General features: G+C 38.5%; 1 protein-coding gene across 2 annotated transcripts; it reads right to left on the bottom strand.

Moving 5' to 3' along the window:
• Positions 1-2,049: 2,049 nt before the first annotated feature.
• FOXJ1 (forkhead box J1) lies at positions 2,050-16,975 on the bottom strand. Of its 2 annotated transcripts, none has more exons than XM_087709894.1 (3): positions 16,713-16,975; positions 13,165-13,755; positions 2,050-3,457 (listed from the first exon to the last, which is right to left on the bottom strand). In XM_087709894.1, the coding sequence occupies exons 2-3, from the start codon at positions 13,684-13,686 to the stop codon at positions 2,639-2,641; spliced, it is 1,341 nt and encodes a 446-aa protein (XP_087566020.1). In that variant the 5' UTR covers positions 13,687-13,755; positions 16,713-16,975; the 3' UTR covers positions 2,050-2,638. The 2 variants fall into 2 exon arrangements, with proteins under 2 accessions (XP_087566020.1, XP_013914929.2); XM_014059454.2 differs by lacking the exon at positions 16,713-16,975 and adding an exon at positions 15,051-15,198.
• Between the last annotated feature and the right edge of the window lie 1,173 nt (positions 16,976-18,148).

Raw genomic sequence — 18,148 nt, 5'->3', positions numbered from 1 at the left:
AGAATCAATTTAATGCTGGATAAGGTGAAGGAAAGTAGTACTGGTACTATCTTTTTTCTTCTTCTTTTTTTGCACTACCGATTCCATATGCAAATTTATTTCAGGGAATATTTCCAAGATTTTTCCATATGCCTCAAAGTTGTTCCAGAAGAATCATGAGTATGTGTACTTTATTTCCCTTAAATAGAGACCTAATTTGTTGCCCAGAACTGCAGGCCACAAAAACCTGCAGACTCTTGGAGAGTACATCAAATAATCTTTGAGGATGGATGCAATCTAGAAACTGCCAGTTGGTCATTTTCTTCTAGACTGCTCAGTACAGATTGAGGAAAATACTCCATTTCCTCCAAATACAATTTTTTGATTTTCATGTTGCATGATCAGAAGCCTCAGGAGAAATTGTGTAGGCAGTGCAAAACAAACCCAAATCACATGCACATATATTGTGCATGCCTTAGTCACGCTTACTCTCCAGCTGATTTGGAAAGGCCTTGAAATCTCTCTCTCTCTAGAGAGAGAGGGACGACTGAAAGCAGGATCACTGTGAGAATAATTGTTAAAAGACTTTTGTAGTGCCAAACTAATAATACATTTTTCTGTGCAGACTAAATGTGAATTCAGCATTAATATTTGTGGCACAGCACAAAGCTCTAAATTTAGATTCTCTGTTTCTGCAGAATACATGTATCCATGATGTGGGTAATTTCTAAAATTAAGAGCATGCAAAATATTCAAAATGAGCTCTTTCATTCACATAATCTAAGGGCACATGTTTTTATTTTCTCTGTACAGATTTGATCAGAAGAGTGTTTTTTATCACACACAAATCATTGCATTTGCTGTAGAATAATGTAGCACCATAACTTTTGCCCTGAGGATGTGACTCTTTCCACACCAGAGGTTTAAGAGTGACTAAGCGTATGAAAATATACATATTTCAAAATGCATTTTGTAGCATTTTGTAGGTTAACAGCTTTAAAGATATGTAGGCAAGAAAAAATGGTGCAGAATTTTTCAGTACTGTAAATTCTACTTGGATGCTGAGCCTTAACCCGAATGGACCCATTGAAGAAGCTCCTTTAAAAAGTTAACTTCTATGAAATACCATTGTGGTGTCTCTAATAAGGCTATTATTTTTCAAGACATATTTTACATAACTACCCTAAATGTCCTCATTTTACTTTATTTGAATACATTCAAAGGCTATTATGACAGCTGATTCTAGGCTAAAAGTGCCTAGTTAGATGACAGGAAAGTTCAGTTTTAGTTCAAAAGCAAAAGTAACTCATCGGAGTGAAGATTTAAGTTGTTCTTTCTTTAGTATTTTCTGCTGTATGTATAGTGGTCTATAGTGTTCCGCTGTAGTGTAGAAACACAAAAGAACATGACAATTATGAGTAGTTTTGGTTTGCTTACATTAATCAGTTCTACATTGCTACTGGTTGGTGAGTCACATAAGACAAGGCATAACTTAAAGCAGAGAAATGTTTTAGCAATTCTGATGGTTGACCAAAAGACAAGAAAATAGAGCCCTACATAATCAGCCAACTGAGCTGGTGACTGAGTTGTTGAAGCATGCCACAAATCCCTTCATAAGCTTCTACTTCTAAAAAGGTGTAATGTTTTTAAAATAAACTTTAACATCAGAGGGTTTACCTACTTTGACTTTTATGTCTAGGTATTACAGCATACAGAGTCAGTCAAGAAGTATTTTAGATACAAAAATAAGTAAAAAGGAACATCTAGAGTAAATCAAGTCTCATGTATAGATTTTTTTAAAAAAATCTAGTGGCAGATGTTCCCAAGTATGTATTATATTTCCCTCTGAATAACAAGCATTTGATACACTTCAATCTGAATTTCCATTATTACAAATAGTCTTCCCTCCCTACCCAACCCAATACTCTACTGATTGTGCCCTCTGTAGCTAAAAATATAACTTCCATTACAGGTCTATAGATAGATAATAGCTTCTGTTTTAAAAGCTGGAAACAACTTGACCTATTGATTTATTTCACAGCATATATAAACATATTTTAAAACTAAAATCTAAATTGATCTAGTGTGGTAGACAGGTGGTTGCAACTCCTTGAACAGAGATGGAAATTGTACTTGCCTGCTAGATTGTCCCATGTTTTAGCTAGCAATCTTCCCTGGGAAAAACAAATACAAGCACACTTACCCAAGAAAGGAAAGAAAGAAGGAAGGAAGAGGAAACGGTCAATGATCTAATATACGCTAATCATCAGAAAAGGCCTGCTCTTCCAACCTCTTCAAATGTCCTCCCTTCTCCCACAAAGAAATTATCCTCTTTTCATTTCCCTCTAGCCCCAAATAGAAAAAAAACCTGTATTTCTTTAAAAGAACACAAATAGACACTGTATTATTATTATTTGTTATCTGTTGGGGTATAGTGTTCCCCATATCAAATGTGTTACTTTGAGATACATCCAGCCCCAATTATCCAGATCTTCTTTTCCCACCCACCCTAACTTTTCAGTGAGACAGCAGGTCCCAATACTAAAGCTGTCTCATTTGGTCATGGATTCTTTCTTTTGTCAAGTCCTGCAGCTCTGGGACCATCTTGTTCTTAAGAGTTGGTTAATCTTGAACCTTCCAATCAGGGAACGGTCTTTCATTAAAGACACCCAGCATTGCTCCAGTCATTCATTTCTGTTTGCAAAGAAGGGTCACTGAGTTCAAATAGTGGATCCATGTTGACAGAATTTGAGAGGTAATCATTTCTCCCTTCATCCCAGGGATGCTGAAGAAAAGAAGTGGCAATAAATGTTTCATCAAAGTCCAAGCTACTCTGGTTAGATTCTGTGAGCACGTAATCTTGCCCAGCTGGGCACCACTCCTGTGGGCAATCGATATGTCTTCCATGCACTGTCAAGTCTACATCCCTGGTTATCGGGCTGATTGGAGGAGTAATTTCTAGATCCTCAAAGGTAGAGAAATCACCATTTAAGGTGGTATCAAAGATAGCCTCCCAGTCAAAATCACCTTTGAGAGAGCCAAGCTCTGTCTGTTCTTCCTGAGTAAGCATAGGGGAGCTGGAGAAGCGGGCTGCCTTATACATTCGTTTTGGCAGCGGCTGCTTGCGTTTATGGCTCATTTTTCCATCTGCTGGGTTCCAGTTCTGGTCACTGGTCACTTCTTCAAATTCTTTGAGCAGCTGCTGGGACTCTACATTGATCTTCAGGATGCTGCTGTTTTTCCAAGAGGTTGCCGATTGGTGAGCTGAAGAATTGGAACTTGCATCCTGTTGGATTCTTCCGGTAAAGGCTGGATGTATCTGCACAGGGGGCATCCTGCGTTTTTTGAAAGCTCCGTTCATCAGTCTGTCTGCGTACTGAGGATCAATCTTCCAGAAGCCACCTTTTCCCGGTTCATCTTTCTCTCGGGGCACCTTGATGAAGCACTTATTCAAGGACAGGTTGTGCCTAATGGAATTCTGAAATTTAAAAGGCAAAGCTTAATATGAATTGTTCTGTAAAGGGTGATAATTTGTAGGGCACCTCTCTCCACTGACATGAATGCAGTTGACTATATAGACCCTTTGGGATTACTATGTTCTGCTCCAAAGGAAAGATGGAACCCTGAAATGGTCTACAAGCTAAAACAGATCTGGTTCATTATTTAACAAGTACATTACTCATACCAAACTAGAAGGATCTGAAGATCATTGTCTTTAAGATTAACCAGCATATCTTTTAATGAATGGGTTAAATTCATATTGTGTTTTTAGTGGATGCCCTGCAAGTGAACTAGGGTAAAAGCCATTTAGCCATTGAGTACAATCTCCTGCGTATTGCAGGAGCTGAAATTAAAACATCTCAGGCAAATAAGAGGGTTATTATCCTCTGATTCCATACTAAAGTCCATTATCTCTCTGAGGAATTGGTTCCCCTATTGAGTTGCTCTTCTGCTCTTCTGGAAGCTTTTTCAGATGGACTTTGCTTCTCTGTAATTTAATTTTCTAGAAGATTTATTAAATGAAAAATAATTTTGTATATCACTAGCAACTGTTTTTAAGGTTAAACGAAAGAAAAGTCAAACAGAATATTGGTATCCAGGCTTTATTTGCTTTCTATTGTACAGGTAGGATGGATTTTCCAGGCTGATTATCTTAAAATGCAAGTTAATAATGAACTATGGGAAAAAGACATTTTCCACCTGAGTTATAGGTTTATACCTGTTTTAACTGCTTAAGGAACCTTCAACCTGCAGCTCACTTATGTCTCTAATACTTCAGAATTTTGAAAACCACTCTTCCTAAATTATACATTGTTTAAAAAGATTAAGCAACTAAACAAGTTTTTAAATTCAAATTAATGACTTGAGACAAAGACTGAATTATAAAACATAAGGAGGATCTCACTCTTCTCAACCTCATATTTCTAATATTAAAGTGATACTAGTTCTTATCCTTCATACTGGCAAATATATAAATTTCAGCTAAACAACTCAGTCCTACATTCATATTTTCTAAATATAATTCTATGGTTGTATATTTCTGTACTTTACTGAAAAGAGGGGTTGATGTTGTGTGTTTTTTTTAAATCCCCCCATATTTCATCCCTTACTAAAAAGTAAGAAATGATTTAGTGCACAGAAATAGAAACCACAGCCAGTATTATTTCTTTAAATTAAGGTTAGGTTTATGTCTTGTAACTTAAGGAAAATAAAGTATAAGTGAGCTTTTTTTTTTTACCTCTAATGGACTCTAAAATTGCATGCAAAAATAAAACTAAACCATGATTTGTTGAATAAGCCAGTGCCAATCTGGCAGAGAAGTAAAATAATTCTGGTTCGCCTGGCCAATTCTTGCTTTGTTGCCTTTTCTTCTCTTCTGCCAGAATACAGATGCTTCCCTACTTCCCAGCAGCAGTAAAGAATTAATCTGCCAGTCTGTGCGTGAGAGGTGTTTTCTCTTTTTTTGTATAGTGGGCTCTTTGCTTTTGTGTCTCTGGAGTTTTGTGTGTGGTTCTCCGTTTAACCTCTCAATATGTGTGAGAATGTGGCTGCCAGAAAGAATGAGAAATTTTTGGGGAGAAACAAGCAGGCTTCCTTTATTCCGAGGAGTGGTTTCTCTGGTGGCTAATATGTACTGCCACATACTTCTCTATTTTGATGAGAAACATGGGTAGAAAATGAAAACAATTAATCCGGGGTTCAACTATTACTTGCTATGATTAAACCAGTCATTCATTCAGTCAATTTCAAGACCAGCTTTGCTGTAAAAAAATAAACCGTGGTTTGTTTTATCACCTAAGGTGGAGTCATTTTAAAAAATCACATCAAGCTGATTTCCTCACTAGTGCCATAAAGTATCTTCATAGTGTCACCCAAGTGTGGCTGAAGTGATATAATGCCTGTCCTTGCAGTTGTAACTTTGGCACAATGATGTTTGGGAGAACCTAAAAGATGCTGTAAATTGCCAGGGAAGAAAATGTAACTTTAATCAAAACAAATCTTAGATTAGTGCCCAGTGTGAGTCAGGGCTGTCTGTTTTCAGGAGTCACTGGTGAATTCACAGTTCCTGTTTCATGGATTTTAGGTATGCATAACCACAGCAATTTACAACGGAATGGAAAACATAATCTTCATTCCATACCTTCAGTTTGGGGGGGAAAGCAACTTCCTTGCTCTCACAACACTAGAGAGTAAAAAGACTAGCTAAATATCTATTACAATTACATGATGGCCAGAAAGCCAGCATTATCAGATTCCACCCCCACCCCGAAATACATCTGGGCTATTTTAATGTGCTGTGGCCCTACAGATAAGAACAATGTACTGTTGGATTTAGTTTAATCCAGGACAGATACAGGTAAAAGTAAAGGTTCCCCTTGCACATATGTGCTAGTCGTTCCCAATTCTAGGGGGCGGTGCTCGTCTCCATTTCAAAACTGAAGAGCCAGCGCCGTCCAAAGACATCTCCATGGTCATGTGGCCGGCATGACTAAACGCCGAAGGCACAGGGAACACTGTTACCTTCCCATCAAAGGTGGTTCCTATTTTTCTTCTTGCATTTTTACATGCTTTCGAACTGCTAGGTTGGCAGAAGCTGGGACATGTAATGGGAGCTCACCCCGTTACGCGGCACTAAGGATTTGCTGAACTGCCAACCTTCTGATCAACAAACTCAGCATCTTAGCCACTGAGCCACAGATACAGGCGGGCCCACATAAAGAACACTTATTTTACCCACTTGCTTGCCTATTGAATTATATCTGCACCCCTCTGTGCTACATCTCGGGCATCCAAAGATCATCTAATCATTTTGTTGAGCTTTACACAAAATGGTGCTCGTGTTCACAATCAAAATGCAAAATCATAATGATCAAGAACCTCAATAGAGACTGATCCTCAAAAGAGACATTTCCAATTTTACAAAAGAAAGAATGTGTCTAGAGTGGTGGAGCCCAATCCCCAAAGAAATTCAGTTATCCAGTAAATAACTTGGTCTTTCAGTACACAAAGCCAGGAGGGTGTTAAGAGATTGGATATGGTGGAGGATTGTGTGTGGATTTTTTTTTAATGTTGCCTAGATATCTTTATGCTTATTCATCCATAATCCTTATTGCCAAAGAGCAAAAGCAGGACTTGAATGCCTGGAGGGCTAAATAAAAATCTATTCCTCCAGGCTGAATTCCCTGGGTATCTTGGCTCTTTTCCAAAACATACAACTGACTCCCACAGGAATCTCCTTCCATCTCCCCACCACCACTCCTCCGCCTGCCCTGCTGATGGGAGGCCTGACATTTTGACTTGGAGTCTGTATTTACAGGAATGGGAGTTAGTGAGACGGGTGAGAATGTGGACACCAGTGGAGGGGGGGGGGAGAGAAAGAGAGAGACAGAGAGATAAATTATTGCAAACAAACTGATCTTGGATGAGTTAGAATTTATTGTATAATGAAATCTTATAAGGGTCAGTGAATACTCCCTTCCCTTGCCTTAGAGTCATTTCAAATTTGCTGGGCCGTTGACAGCTGCTTGTGCCACAGCTAATTAGCATTTTTATAATTTTCCCTGCAACTATCAGCCAAACCACCTGCATCTTTGCAAAGAGATACTGAATGTTATCAAGAAAGAAAGGAAAAAGAGAGAAACAGGTGTCTAATCTAACAGGTTGCACATACCCATAAGATCAAGCTTTTCTTTCCCATCTCTCTCTGCAAATGTTAGCGTTCACGTATGTTATTTATTCTTAAAAAAAACATAGCATCTCTCTGTTCTGTAAGAATCTCATGGGAAGCTAGGAGATTTAAACATCTGGCAATATGCTAAAAAACCTGGTACTGTACTTAATGTTCATTAATTTTTAGCTTTGTGCCCTTTACTCATATTCTAGTAGTAGTTGTTCTGTAAACAGAATATAAATTTTGATTCTGAAAACTTGTGTCAGCCATTAACAAAAATCTGAGTCCCTCATTTAGTCACCTATATAACAACTATGGGAGCTTTAGGTGATGTTTGCATTATTATGATGCTATTCTGCCAAGTTCATGGCTACTTTATAGGTTATTTCCAGTTTTCTACATATCTTCATTTTTTAAATTTTAAATAGATCTATCGATCTAGCCATCTATCTATTGATCTATCTATCTATTGATCTATTTATCTTATCTTTCTATCTATCGATCTCTATCATATCTATCTATCTATCTATCTATCTATCTATCTATCTATCTATCTATCTATCTATCTATCATCTATCTATCTATATTCATCTATTTGTCTGTCTCCCTCCTTCTCTATCATCCATCTATCTATCTATCTATCTATCATCTATCTATCTATCTATCTATCTATCTATCTATCTATCTATCTATCTATCTCTAGTATCTGTCTATATCTATCATCTACCTATCTTCTATCATATATCTATCTATCTATCTATCTATCTATCTATCTATCTATCTATCTATCTATCTATCATCTATCTATCTTCTATATATCTATCATCTAATTTACACAGCCAACTAACATACAAAAAGTGGCTATGGGCTACATATAACAAAGTTAAAACAATGATAAAAGAATAGAATAGAATAGAATAGAATAGAACAGAATTAGAAAGAACCTTGGAGGTCTTCTAGTCCAACCCCTGCCTAGGCAGGAAACCCTATACCACTTCAGACAAATGGTTATACAACATCATCATTAAAACTTCCAGTGTTGGAGCATTCACAACTTCTGGAGGCAAGTAGTTCCACTTATTAATTGTTCTAACTGTCAGGCAATTTCTCCTCAGTTCTAAGTTCCTTCTCTCATTGATTAGTTTCTACCCATTGCTTTTTGTTCTACCCTTAGGTGCTTTGGAGAATAGTTTGACTTTCCCCACTTCTTTGTGGCAACCCCTGAGATATTGGAATACTACTATTATGTCTCCCCTAATCCTTCTTTTCATTAAACTAGACATACCCAGTTCCTGCAACTGCTCTTCATATGTTTTAGCCTCCAGTTCCCTAATCATCTTTGTTGCTCTTCTCTGCACTCTTTCTAGAGTCTCAACAGCTTTTTTACATCGTAGTGAGCAAAATTGAATGCAGTATTCCAAGTGTGGCCTTACCAAGAGGTATTAACATTTCACGTGATCTTGATTCTATCCCTCTGTTTAAAACTGTGTTGGCTTTTTCAGCAGCTGCTGCACACTGCTGGCTCATATTTAAATGGTTGTCCACTAGGATTCCAAGATCCCTCTCACTATTATTACTATTGAGCAAGGTACCACCTATACTGTACCTGTGCAGTTTGTTTTTCTTGCCTAAATGTAGAACCTTACTTTTTTCACCATTGAATTTCATTTTGTTAGATAGTGCCCAATGTTCAAGTTTGTCAAGATCCTTCTGTATCTTAAGCCTGTCTTCTGTAGTGTTGGTTATTCCTGCCAGCTTGGTGTCATCTGCAAATTTGATGAGTTCCCAATTTATCCCCTCATCCAAATCACTGATGAAGATGTTGAAGAGTACATATAATATTTATTATATGTTACATGTAAGTGTTACTTTCAATATTGAAAACAGCAATATTATAAAAAGGCTTTTTCAAGAATATTCCAGATTTCCTTTAAGCCTAAAAATTTTATCCACAGTATATATGCAGGTTTTCCAACAAATTACTGAAAAAACAAATTATGTGACTCCAGAAATTTCAACAGATTAACATTTTTATCACTTAAAGATATATGGAATTTGTTCAGATTTAATTTAATTTAGATTTAATTTAGGACATATTAAATTAGGACTAGGGAACTGGTACACTCTAGACTTTGGGACCAAAGGGAGTCCAATATGGAAGGGAGCCAACATCACCTGGCGGGTGACTTCTTGATGTAAGAAGCCCTCTACTTAAGAGATCAAAGTTCATTTGATGATTATATATTTTGTTGGGATCTACCTAAAATTACATAAATATATATGTTTGCATATATGGATGAATGATAGTAGTAGGAAGCTGCTTATGGCCATATCAGGATATAGAGGGACATAGAGATGAGCAGAAAGTTCTTTTTAAAACTTTCTCAAAGAAATGCATCCTCTTAATAGGTCGGAAGTAATGTCAATCAGCCCAAGACATGACATTCCTGTATGTAGATAGATAAAACAAATAAATTATCATAGATTTATCTTCAAAAACAAACTTACAGGAACACATATCCCAGTAATATCACCAAATAAGAACAATTTACTGACATAAATGTCTTACACGAGGAATCTCTACACCCTTCTTCCATAGTGGGAATTCATGACATGAAGGAAAACAAGTGCATATATGAAATAGTTGTTTTGTGATCAGGATAGGAATTATTCAATATATTACAACAAAGTCATTATTGGCAGCATAGTGGCAACCATAGAATAAAGACTGACCATAGTCAATTGGTCGCACTTCAGAAATTAGGTTGAATTTGGACATCTGTGAGGGTGTTGGAAAGAATTTCAAGTGGTGTGTTGGTATCTTTGGACAGGCAATAAAATTGTATTACTCACCTTTGGTATCTTCACTATAATATCCAGCAACTGACTTACTACTAATTAGTTACAAAAAGAGAAAATGTTAGCGGTTTTCTCTGAGATTCTCTGCTATGCTGAGATTCAACATTACACCCTAATCTGTAATTTTACAAATATAAGGGAAGTCGGATACAAGAATGCCTGAATGAAACACATTTTATTTTGGTTGAGATTAATTGGGGATGGTATTAAAAAGATTTTTGCTTGTATTATGTTGGCTTTTAAGTATCCATCTTCTACTGGGAAATGTGGGCAAATCACAGGCAGGAATCGTATACACTAAATTAAATTATGTTATTTGTCTGGCTTTGCTGTGCATTATACGAACTTAGCGGCTTGGATTTATAAATTATGTCTTAAAGTAATGTGTAAATCCATAATGACTTACTCAACAAATAGTGAATTTATTGTGATGCTTTCCCTTGTCTTTTGTGAGCCGCCCGGAGTCCTCTGGGAGTGGGCGGCATACAAGACAAATAAAAAATAAAATAATAATAATAATAAGCTACACTTCTACAAGCATTGAAATTACAAATAAACGAGATGTACCATGTCTCCTTATATAGCATTCAGCCAAAATTGAATAAGTGCATTAGAAAAGATCTGGCTATTACCCCTTACTTGGTCTTTTCTGGTTTTCCTATTTACTTCACTTTGGCTCAAGTATATTTTAACAAATCACACAGAATCAAGAATAGGATTAGGTGTGACAGCTATGGTAGTAATTGGAGATTCAAAAAAGTATATGGCAGATTCCTATCTGTTCCTTCTGGGCACTCCTAACTACTGACTCTTTGATGAAAGTGGCTATGACCAGTACTGACATAAGATTCAACTGTAAGTTCAGTTGGCTTCTACATGGAATGAGGGAGGATGCCATCTTGTTTTCTGCTTCAGGAAACAAACCGTTTTGAGCTGTTCTTGTGTCGAATAAAATAGCCCATCGCTTCTGTTCCCTTATTTTCTCCCAGTATCTTTTCTCACATGCTTATTACTAATTCTTTCGCATCTTTCTTCGTCTTCAGTCCTGTGGAACACCAGATGGCATCCAGCTCTTTCCCTCGTATATAACTGATATAGCCAGAGCTTTTGATCTTCCCTCTCCGATGAATTAAAGGAAGGAGAGGGGGGGGGAGGGATGAAAAAGAATCTTCCTTAGGTCAGATTACCAGTTAATGTGTGCTTTCCTTTCCCCTGTTCCAACTCACTCCATAACCAGCAATGATGGTTGCTTTAAAGTTTTCTTGATTACAGTGGCGTTAACCTGGTTTTTCCTGCTTATGACAAACCAAAATCTGGAATATAAAAATTGAGCACTAGAAGCTGAATATGGACTGCTTTTTATAGCAAGTTGCCATTTCCAGGTTCTTATGGAGAATCGAGATATTTCAAGATACAGCAATATGTTAATGGCAAAGCTAACAGCCTTCTCTTTGGGCCAGTGTAATATCAGCATTCAAAAGCCTAAACATTCTAAAAGCATTTTAGTTAACATTAGGGTTCAATAATCCTTCCTAAAAAATATATCCCTGGGGGGGAAAAAAATTAACTGGCCTCTTTTCCCTGTAGATAATTGTCTTATCTTTTGGATATCTACATATATTAGTGACTGAATGGATTAGAGGCATCCAGTGTATGACAGAGCGGTAATAGCTTCCACGCAATTTTTAGATGCACAGTTGACATATTATTCTAAGTCATAATGTGTATGCTTGGGGTTCAGTGTATTGTGTGAACCCAGCCAACATGGTTATAAATAATAGTTTATGGTGCAATGACTCCAGTAAACTGTACTTTGTTTACTAATCAAAGACAGTTGGAGAAGAAACCCTAGAAGTGTTCCATTGGCTTAAGGCCTTCTCCAGTCTTTGTACAACACACTTTGGATGCCTTTTATCAGAAAGGGAATCAGAACAGAAGTGTTTGAGGTTTGAAAATAATGCTATTAGTCTATGCAAGACTTAAAATCTTGGTTTGCCTCCTATCCCATAGAAGGAAGGGTGACAGGCGACATTTTTTGTACCCCAATGGTGGCTGAATCAGTGGATGCAGTCGAAGGCATACTGGTTTATACAATAAATAGACCTGGCCATTGTGAGAATCACTATCTGATTTCTTATCCTTTTGTATTTTTTTTAAAATAAACCACAGTTAAACTACTTAGCACTTGTCTTGTCCACTACATTTCATTTTTCCACTTTTATTTCTTTATTCATCCCTCATTTTCTCTTACACACTTTCACCATATTTTCTGTATATTGTCTACAACAGCCTTCCCAGGTAGCTTGTGGATTATGGGAATTGCAATTTGACATATGTGGACAACTTGGGGAAGGCTGTATTTGGACATGATTTTTTATATTGGCATTCTGATTGTGTTTGTCTGTTTTCTATAACTACAACAATTAGCCTCTGAATAATCCACAGTGTTTATCCTTCAATGGGAAGATAATGGATAACTACTACCTTTAAAGGAAGAACATGCCTGTTTATATTGTTTTGTTTTCTCATTTACAACAATCGCTTGTGCTACTAAGTGCTTACTCCAAGCAAAACACTTCAATAGGAAACACACCGAGCAACAGTAATTGTACTCAAGGGAGAAGGAAACAGAGAAAGGTTCAGCACGAACACTAAGTGCCGTTGGTTGCTTTCTAATGTCATGGTGGGTTGTCAACAAATCTATTCTACTCTCAGAAGAGTGTCCTACAGCCAGAAAATTTATCAACATGGTTCTCATATAAAATGGCAAAACTGGAAAAAAAAGAAGTATGTTACTTTTTGAGGAAATTTGGTCCAAAAAGTAAAAAGCTAACTATAACTTAAAAGTGCTAAAAACTGTTTGTAGATCTAGCACAATTGCTTCTGAAGTCCCTGAACATGTAATTTTAGAAGTTATTCTTAAGCTCCTGATTTAACCTGATTTATCTAGCATGCAAAGGAATTGCACTGAAAGTCGTAGACAAATTTTCAGGACAATTATAATAAGCCATTACTACTGTTGGATGCATTTTGAATGGAAAGCTAGTCATTAATTCAAAACTATTGAAGTACGCAGGCACTATACCTTCCCATACATAAGTAGGTGTCTTATTCAAAATACAGTTGCTAAAACAGACATTTTCCTAGTCACCTACCTGCCATGTAGGGTCAGCATGCCGGAAATAGCAGAAATTATCAGTAATCCATTTATAGATGTCTGAGAGGGTGATTTTTGTTTTCTTGCTTGCTTCCATTGCCATACAGATGAGGGTAGCATAAGAGTAAGGAGGTTTCACATGAGGGTTGGTCTTGTAATCTATGTTTTCTAGTGGCTGGCCTTGTAGATGTGCAGTCCTGGATGTGGAAGAGGAAATTGGCTTGCCAGGGGTATGGGGCATTCCCATGCAAGCTGGATCACCAGCTAGGGGAGAACATGGTGCAGCTGAGCCAGGTATTTTGTGATAACCATGAGGATCTGTGCTGCATAGGGAAGAGGATGACTTGCCCATGTTTGCATTGATGATGGAGAATTCCTGAAGCCACTGTAGACTGGTCAAGCTGTCGTCCAGGTTGCCCGAATCCATCATGCTGTTGTCCTGACTTTTTTCTTCCTCTGACTGCATATTTAGCCAGCCGTCAGTCATGCCAGTAGAAGCCAAAATAGGCAGGTCCAACATTCAGGAATTGTGGGAGAGCAGGAAGGGGGGGATTGGAAAAGAACGGGGAGGATGGGTAAGGGAACAATCCTGAAACAATAATATGAAGACGTTCAAGGTCCCTAACCACCAGGCAGCACACAGATGCACACTTGAACAAGTTGCTTCCCAGCCAAACATCAAAAAGCACAGGAGCCAAATATATACTGGATGTAACCCTAGAGAATGGAGTCACCCTCTCAAATCAAATCAAATCAAGTCATCCTTCTCAAGTATAGTAGCTAGCTTTATATAGGCCAAGTGATAATTTGGGTGGAAATCAACCAATTCCATTTGTAGTGAGGTTTTTTTCAGAACTGCCAAGAGTGTGAACAGCTTTGTTCCTATCAAAACACAGAAAGAAACATACCACTGAAATAATCCCTGATATTTCTCTCAAGAAATTGTAACAATTTCTTTAAATTCAGAAATTCCAAAATTGGCTCCTTCTTTCTATCTTTTACTTTATCACTCATGCTGAGTGATAAAGTAAAAGATAAACATTTGTTTTTCTTTTTCCCCCCTGTGAAAATCATCTTTGAAAAAACGAATGGAGATATGAACACATATATTTAAGACAGCAATTCTATATACACTTACCTGGGAATAAGCCCTATTAAATGCAGTGATATTTATTTCTAAGTAGATATGACTAGGGCTGCCCTACAATAATACTAATAATTGAATGAACATATCTTCCATCATCCCAATTAATAAGTATTGGTTGTATAAATTCTTTTCACAATGGATAGAACTGCCAATCCTATCCTGGGCATACAACATCCAATACAAATGGGGAAGTTTTTTGTTGTTGCTGCTGAAAGTACCTCAATACAGAACTCATTATGCAATCAACCTCCGCCTCAGTTGAACAGTTTGAAAATTATTTCCACAGATGATACTTAGACAATTTAAACAAACTAGAAGATCATCTTAGCTGACTCACAGTTTCTTATAAGTTTTCTGGGCAATTTTAAGGGGGTGCTGATATGTTACAATGGTACCATTAACTGGGGAAATCAACCACATACAACAGCAATAAATACTTGTATTTAGGTGTACAGTATCCAGAACTAAGAAATGAAAGCCATGCCAAACACCTTCGTGTTAAAGACACAGGAACCCAATCCCAAATATACGACCAAGATCGTTACCTCTAGATAAGGTCTCCTCCACTCCCTTGAAATGAAGGTTTTTGCTCTTTTGATCATTGATTCAGGGATCAACCCACGATCCCAATTTGATGGGAAGGAGAAATTATATTCCTCCCAATAGAATGGGGGGTAAGAAACCTAAACGTCCCTCTTCTTAGCCAGCCTAATAAATAAATAATCCCGTCCTCTTACCTGCTCCTATGAAGAAACCCCCACCGCAGCCAAAGGTTCACAGCTAAACGGGGGCTCTTCGGTGGGGTAACGAAGAAAAAGGGGAGGGGGAGAGAGGGGGGGTTTCTACTGTTCTCCCGTCGGATAAATTATTAAGGCTGCCAGAGCCCTTTTATCCCAAAGGTACTGTGATTTGTAAGCAACAGAATGACTGTCAATAAGTAGCTGCTCGAAAAGGCTTCTCTGGATGCCATGGAGACGCTCCGCCTCTATAAACAGCTTCTGCCCTTCTCATTGGTCTTCGGGTCTCCATGGAGAGCGCAATCATTGACAGCCCCCCCCTCCCGTTTTCTGCTTAGTTCTATGAGTTTGCAACAACTTTTTTTTTAATCCTCCATCAATCTTCCCTTTCCCGGTGGTAGGTTTTTTTTTTTTTAACTACTAGTTAATTTTTAGTTGCGGGTCAAGACCGGCAACTAAATCGGAGACCGCAGTTTTCCAGGGGTCACTCATGCTACGCTAACAGGACACGAACGTCTCTCTCCCCGTTTGGGCGCGCTGGGCAAGGCGGGAGGCGCTGGTTGGCTTCCCGAGGGCGAGGGATTGGTATGTGGTAACTACGCCGAGGAGGCGCTTGAAGCTTTACTGCTGTGAGTTTCATTAAGACAAATTAAAGTCCACTTGAAACGGGTCCCAGATGCCCATTCTTCTTTGGGTGGTGGTGGTGGCGAAGGGGCCCGTCTGCCAAGAACAAACAGCCCAGCAACCAGAAAAAGTCCATGCCTTGAAAAGAAAGGGAACCATTTAAAACGCCTGCTCCTTCCTTCCAAAACTTGGCAACCCTGAGTTGCTTTGCCCAGCCTCCTCAGGAACGGGCTGTTGTGGCTTCTCGCTTTCGTTTGCTTGTTTATTTATATAAATCATCATCATCATCACCACCACCACCATGATCTACCAAACAGTGCTTCTGTTTTGAAGTTGTCTTTTCCAGAAGAGACACTGCAGGAAGGGGATAGGACATTCAGGGTCAAAAGGGACATTCCTGCTCTTGAACTCTTGCCACAGCTGCCTTGACATTCTGCTTTTCATGAGGCTAAAAGACTTCAGGGACCAAATTGACCCCATGCCTAGAGCTCATGCAGTAAAGGGGCGCTCATGTGCTGAGGCAGAGGCATGGGGAGAGAGGAGTACACCAGCCTCCTTTCTCCCAGCGGCTGAGTTGGATCTGAAAGTGCCTCCCTAACCTTTATGTAACCTGATCAGTGGGGAGGGGGAGAGGTGAAACCAGAGCTCAGGTAAAATTAGGGGGGGAGATGACAGACCCTCAATCAGAAAGATTGCAGCATCTTTCCCCCTTTTTAATTAAGAGGCGGGGTAGAAAATCTCTTCTTTGTTCATCCGTCCCGTTCTCTCCCTTGAAAAGAAAACATAACTGGGAAGGATATTCAATATTTATCACATTCTTCAAGAAACTGCAGTCAGCTTCTAGCACCAGGCCCTTTTGTTCTTCCAACTTCACTAGCCAAGGAAGAAAGTTCTCTGCTTGGAGCAGCCTTTCCAGCACTGCTTCTACAACACTCTTCTGTTTTTCATATCCCTCAATTCTCATTTAGTCGCACTTTGCAAAATGCAAAATGCATTCCTGCATGAGACTTTGCTCTACAAATGGAAGAATCAACCTACCTTTTCCTGGTTATCCGTTCCTCTGATGAATTTTTGATGGTGAAAAGCCTTTTTGTGTAGAAAAAGACATTGGTGACATCATGAAATCTGACTAGTGGGATCCAGGCACTTCTGTTAATCAATCACTTTTTTTGCATTCTTTGAAAACTCTCTCAGGGATAAGGATGGAAAATGGAGAAACAGAAGCAGTCCCTCTAGGTAACAAAATAATGAAAACGAGGACCCCGTTTTTATTATTAGGGTTTTTTTAACCTCACCTGCATATTTTTGTTAACATAAGATGGCCTATATATTGTACATAATACTCCTTCCTCTTTCTATTTTCCCCACAACAGCCCTGTGAGGAGGATTGGATTGAGAGTGAGAGGGTCTGGCCCAAAATCACCCAGCTGATTTTCATGCCTAAGAAAGGCCTTAAGGAGGCCTCAAGGTCTTCCAATTTCTTGCCTGCAACTTAGCAAAATCTTTATTGGCTTCTGATTACCAAAATATGAATTAAGGTACCATAGTTTAGTTGTGATTCAAACAAAAGTCAGGGAGGCCCAGGTCAAATTCCTAAATAGTTTTTCTCAAACCTAACCTACTTCACAAATAAAACGAGTGGAAATTACACTCAAGTTCATGGAGGAAATACAAGGAATGAATCCAAAAGTCAGAATTACAAAGCATTGGAAGGCTTTCCTCTGGTACAAGTTCTGCTAACACAAAGACACACTCCTGCATTGAAGTAACTTCTCTGCACTGATATTTGCATACCATCCAGCTTATAAAACTTCAGACAATGCCCCTTTCTGGCAGTTACTGGTTTTGGAACTTGGCCCAGCTCAGCCGGTAAAGGTTGCAGCCCTGCCATTTGGTCACTCCCCAAAACGACGTAAAACGTGAAAGAATGCTCACCCTCCTGCCTTCCCCGTCTCAACGTGAAAATTATGTGCACTCAAGTCTTTGTTGTCAGAAACGGTGGACTTCATCTCTCATGGGCCAGACTAAAAATGGAAATTTGGGGAGTTAAAACTTTGAGAGGATTCAGCATCCTGGAAGGCTGAGCTACTGTCTCAACTGCCACCCAGTTAGAACCTGTCTTGTGCTAAGGCATCCATGGCTTGAGGTTCAGATGAGTCTTCTTTTCATTTCATAAATAAAGGCAATGATTGGCACTTGAATTTTACTTCAGTACTGGTATGGGCTCAAAGAGGAGTTCATTCAGGTGTCCTCACTGTTTGCTTCTTTGCGCCCCTTCAAAATTTACTTTTTGCAGTAGCTATCTCATTCTTTTTAATAGTAGGCTAGACTTTTTAATATGGCAAAAAAGCAAAGACACTGATAATTTCGTTATCTTTTGAATTAATAAGGCACAGCTCAATTTGCTGACAGAAGTAGAATTGCATGGTAAAAAGGAAAAAGAAAACATGTACTTTTAATGTTGCGGTAGTGTT

The sequence above is a fragment of the Thamnophis sirtalis genome, unplaced genomic scaffold, assembly GCF_051295495.1.
Source record: "Thamnophis sirtalis isolate CommonGarterSnake01/CBP01778 unplaced genomic scaffold, rThaSir2_p1.2 scaffold_3, whole genome shotgun sequence".
Taxonomy (NCBI): Eukaryota; Metazoa; Chordata; class Lepidosauria; order Squamata; family Natricidae; genus Thamnophis; species Thamnophis sirtalis.
Note: the sequence above shows the minus strand (reverse complement) of the source record. Positions and strands in the feature narration are given on the sequence as shown.

What these genes read in the sequence shown, in the direction of transcription:
- FOXJ1 (XM_087709894.1), bottom strand. Translation starts at nt 13,686, where the DNA reads ATGTTGGACCTGCCTATTTTGGCTTCTACTGGCATGACTGACGGCTGG. An exon ending in ATGCTGACCCTACATGGCAG is followed by an intron (nt 3,458 to 13,164) that starts GTAGGTGACTAG and finishes TTTAAATTTCAG; the next exon opens with AATTCCATTAGGCACAACCT.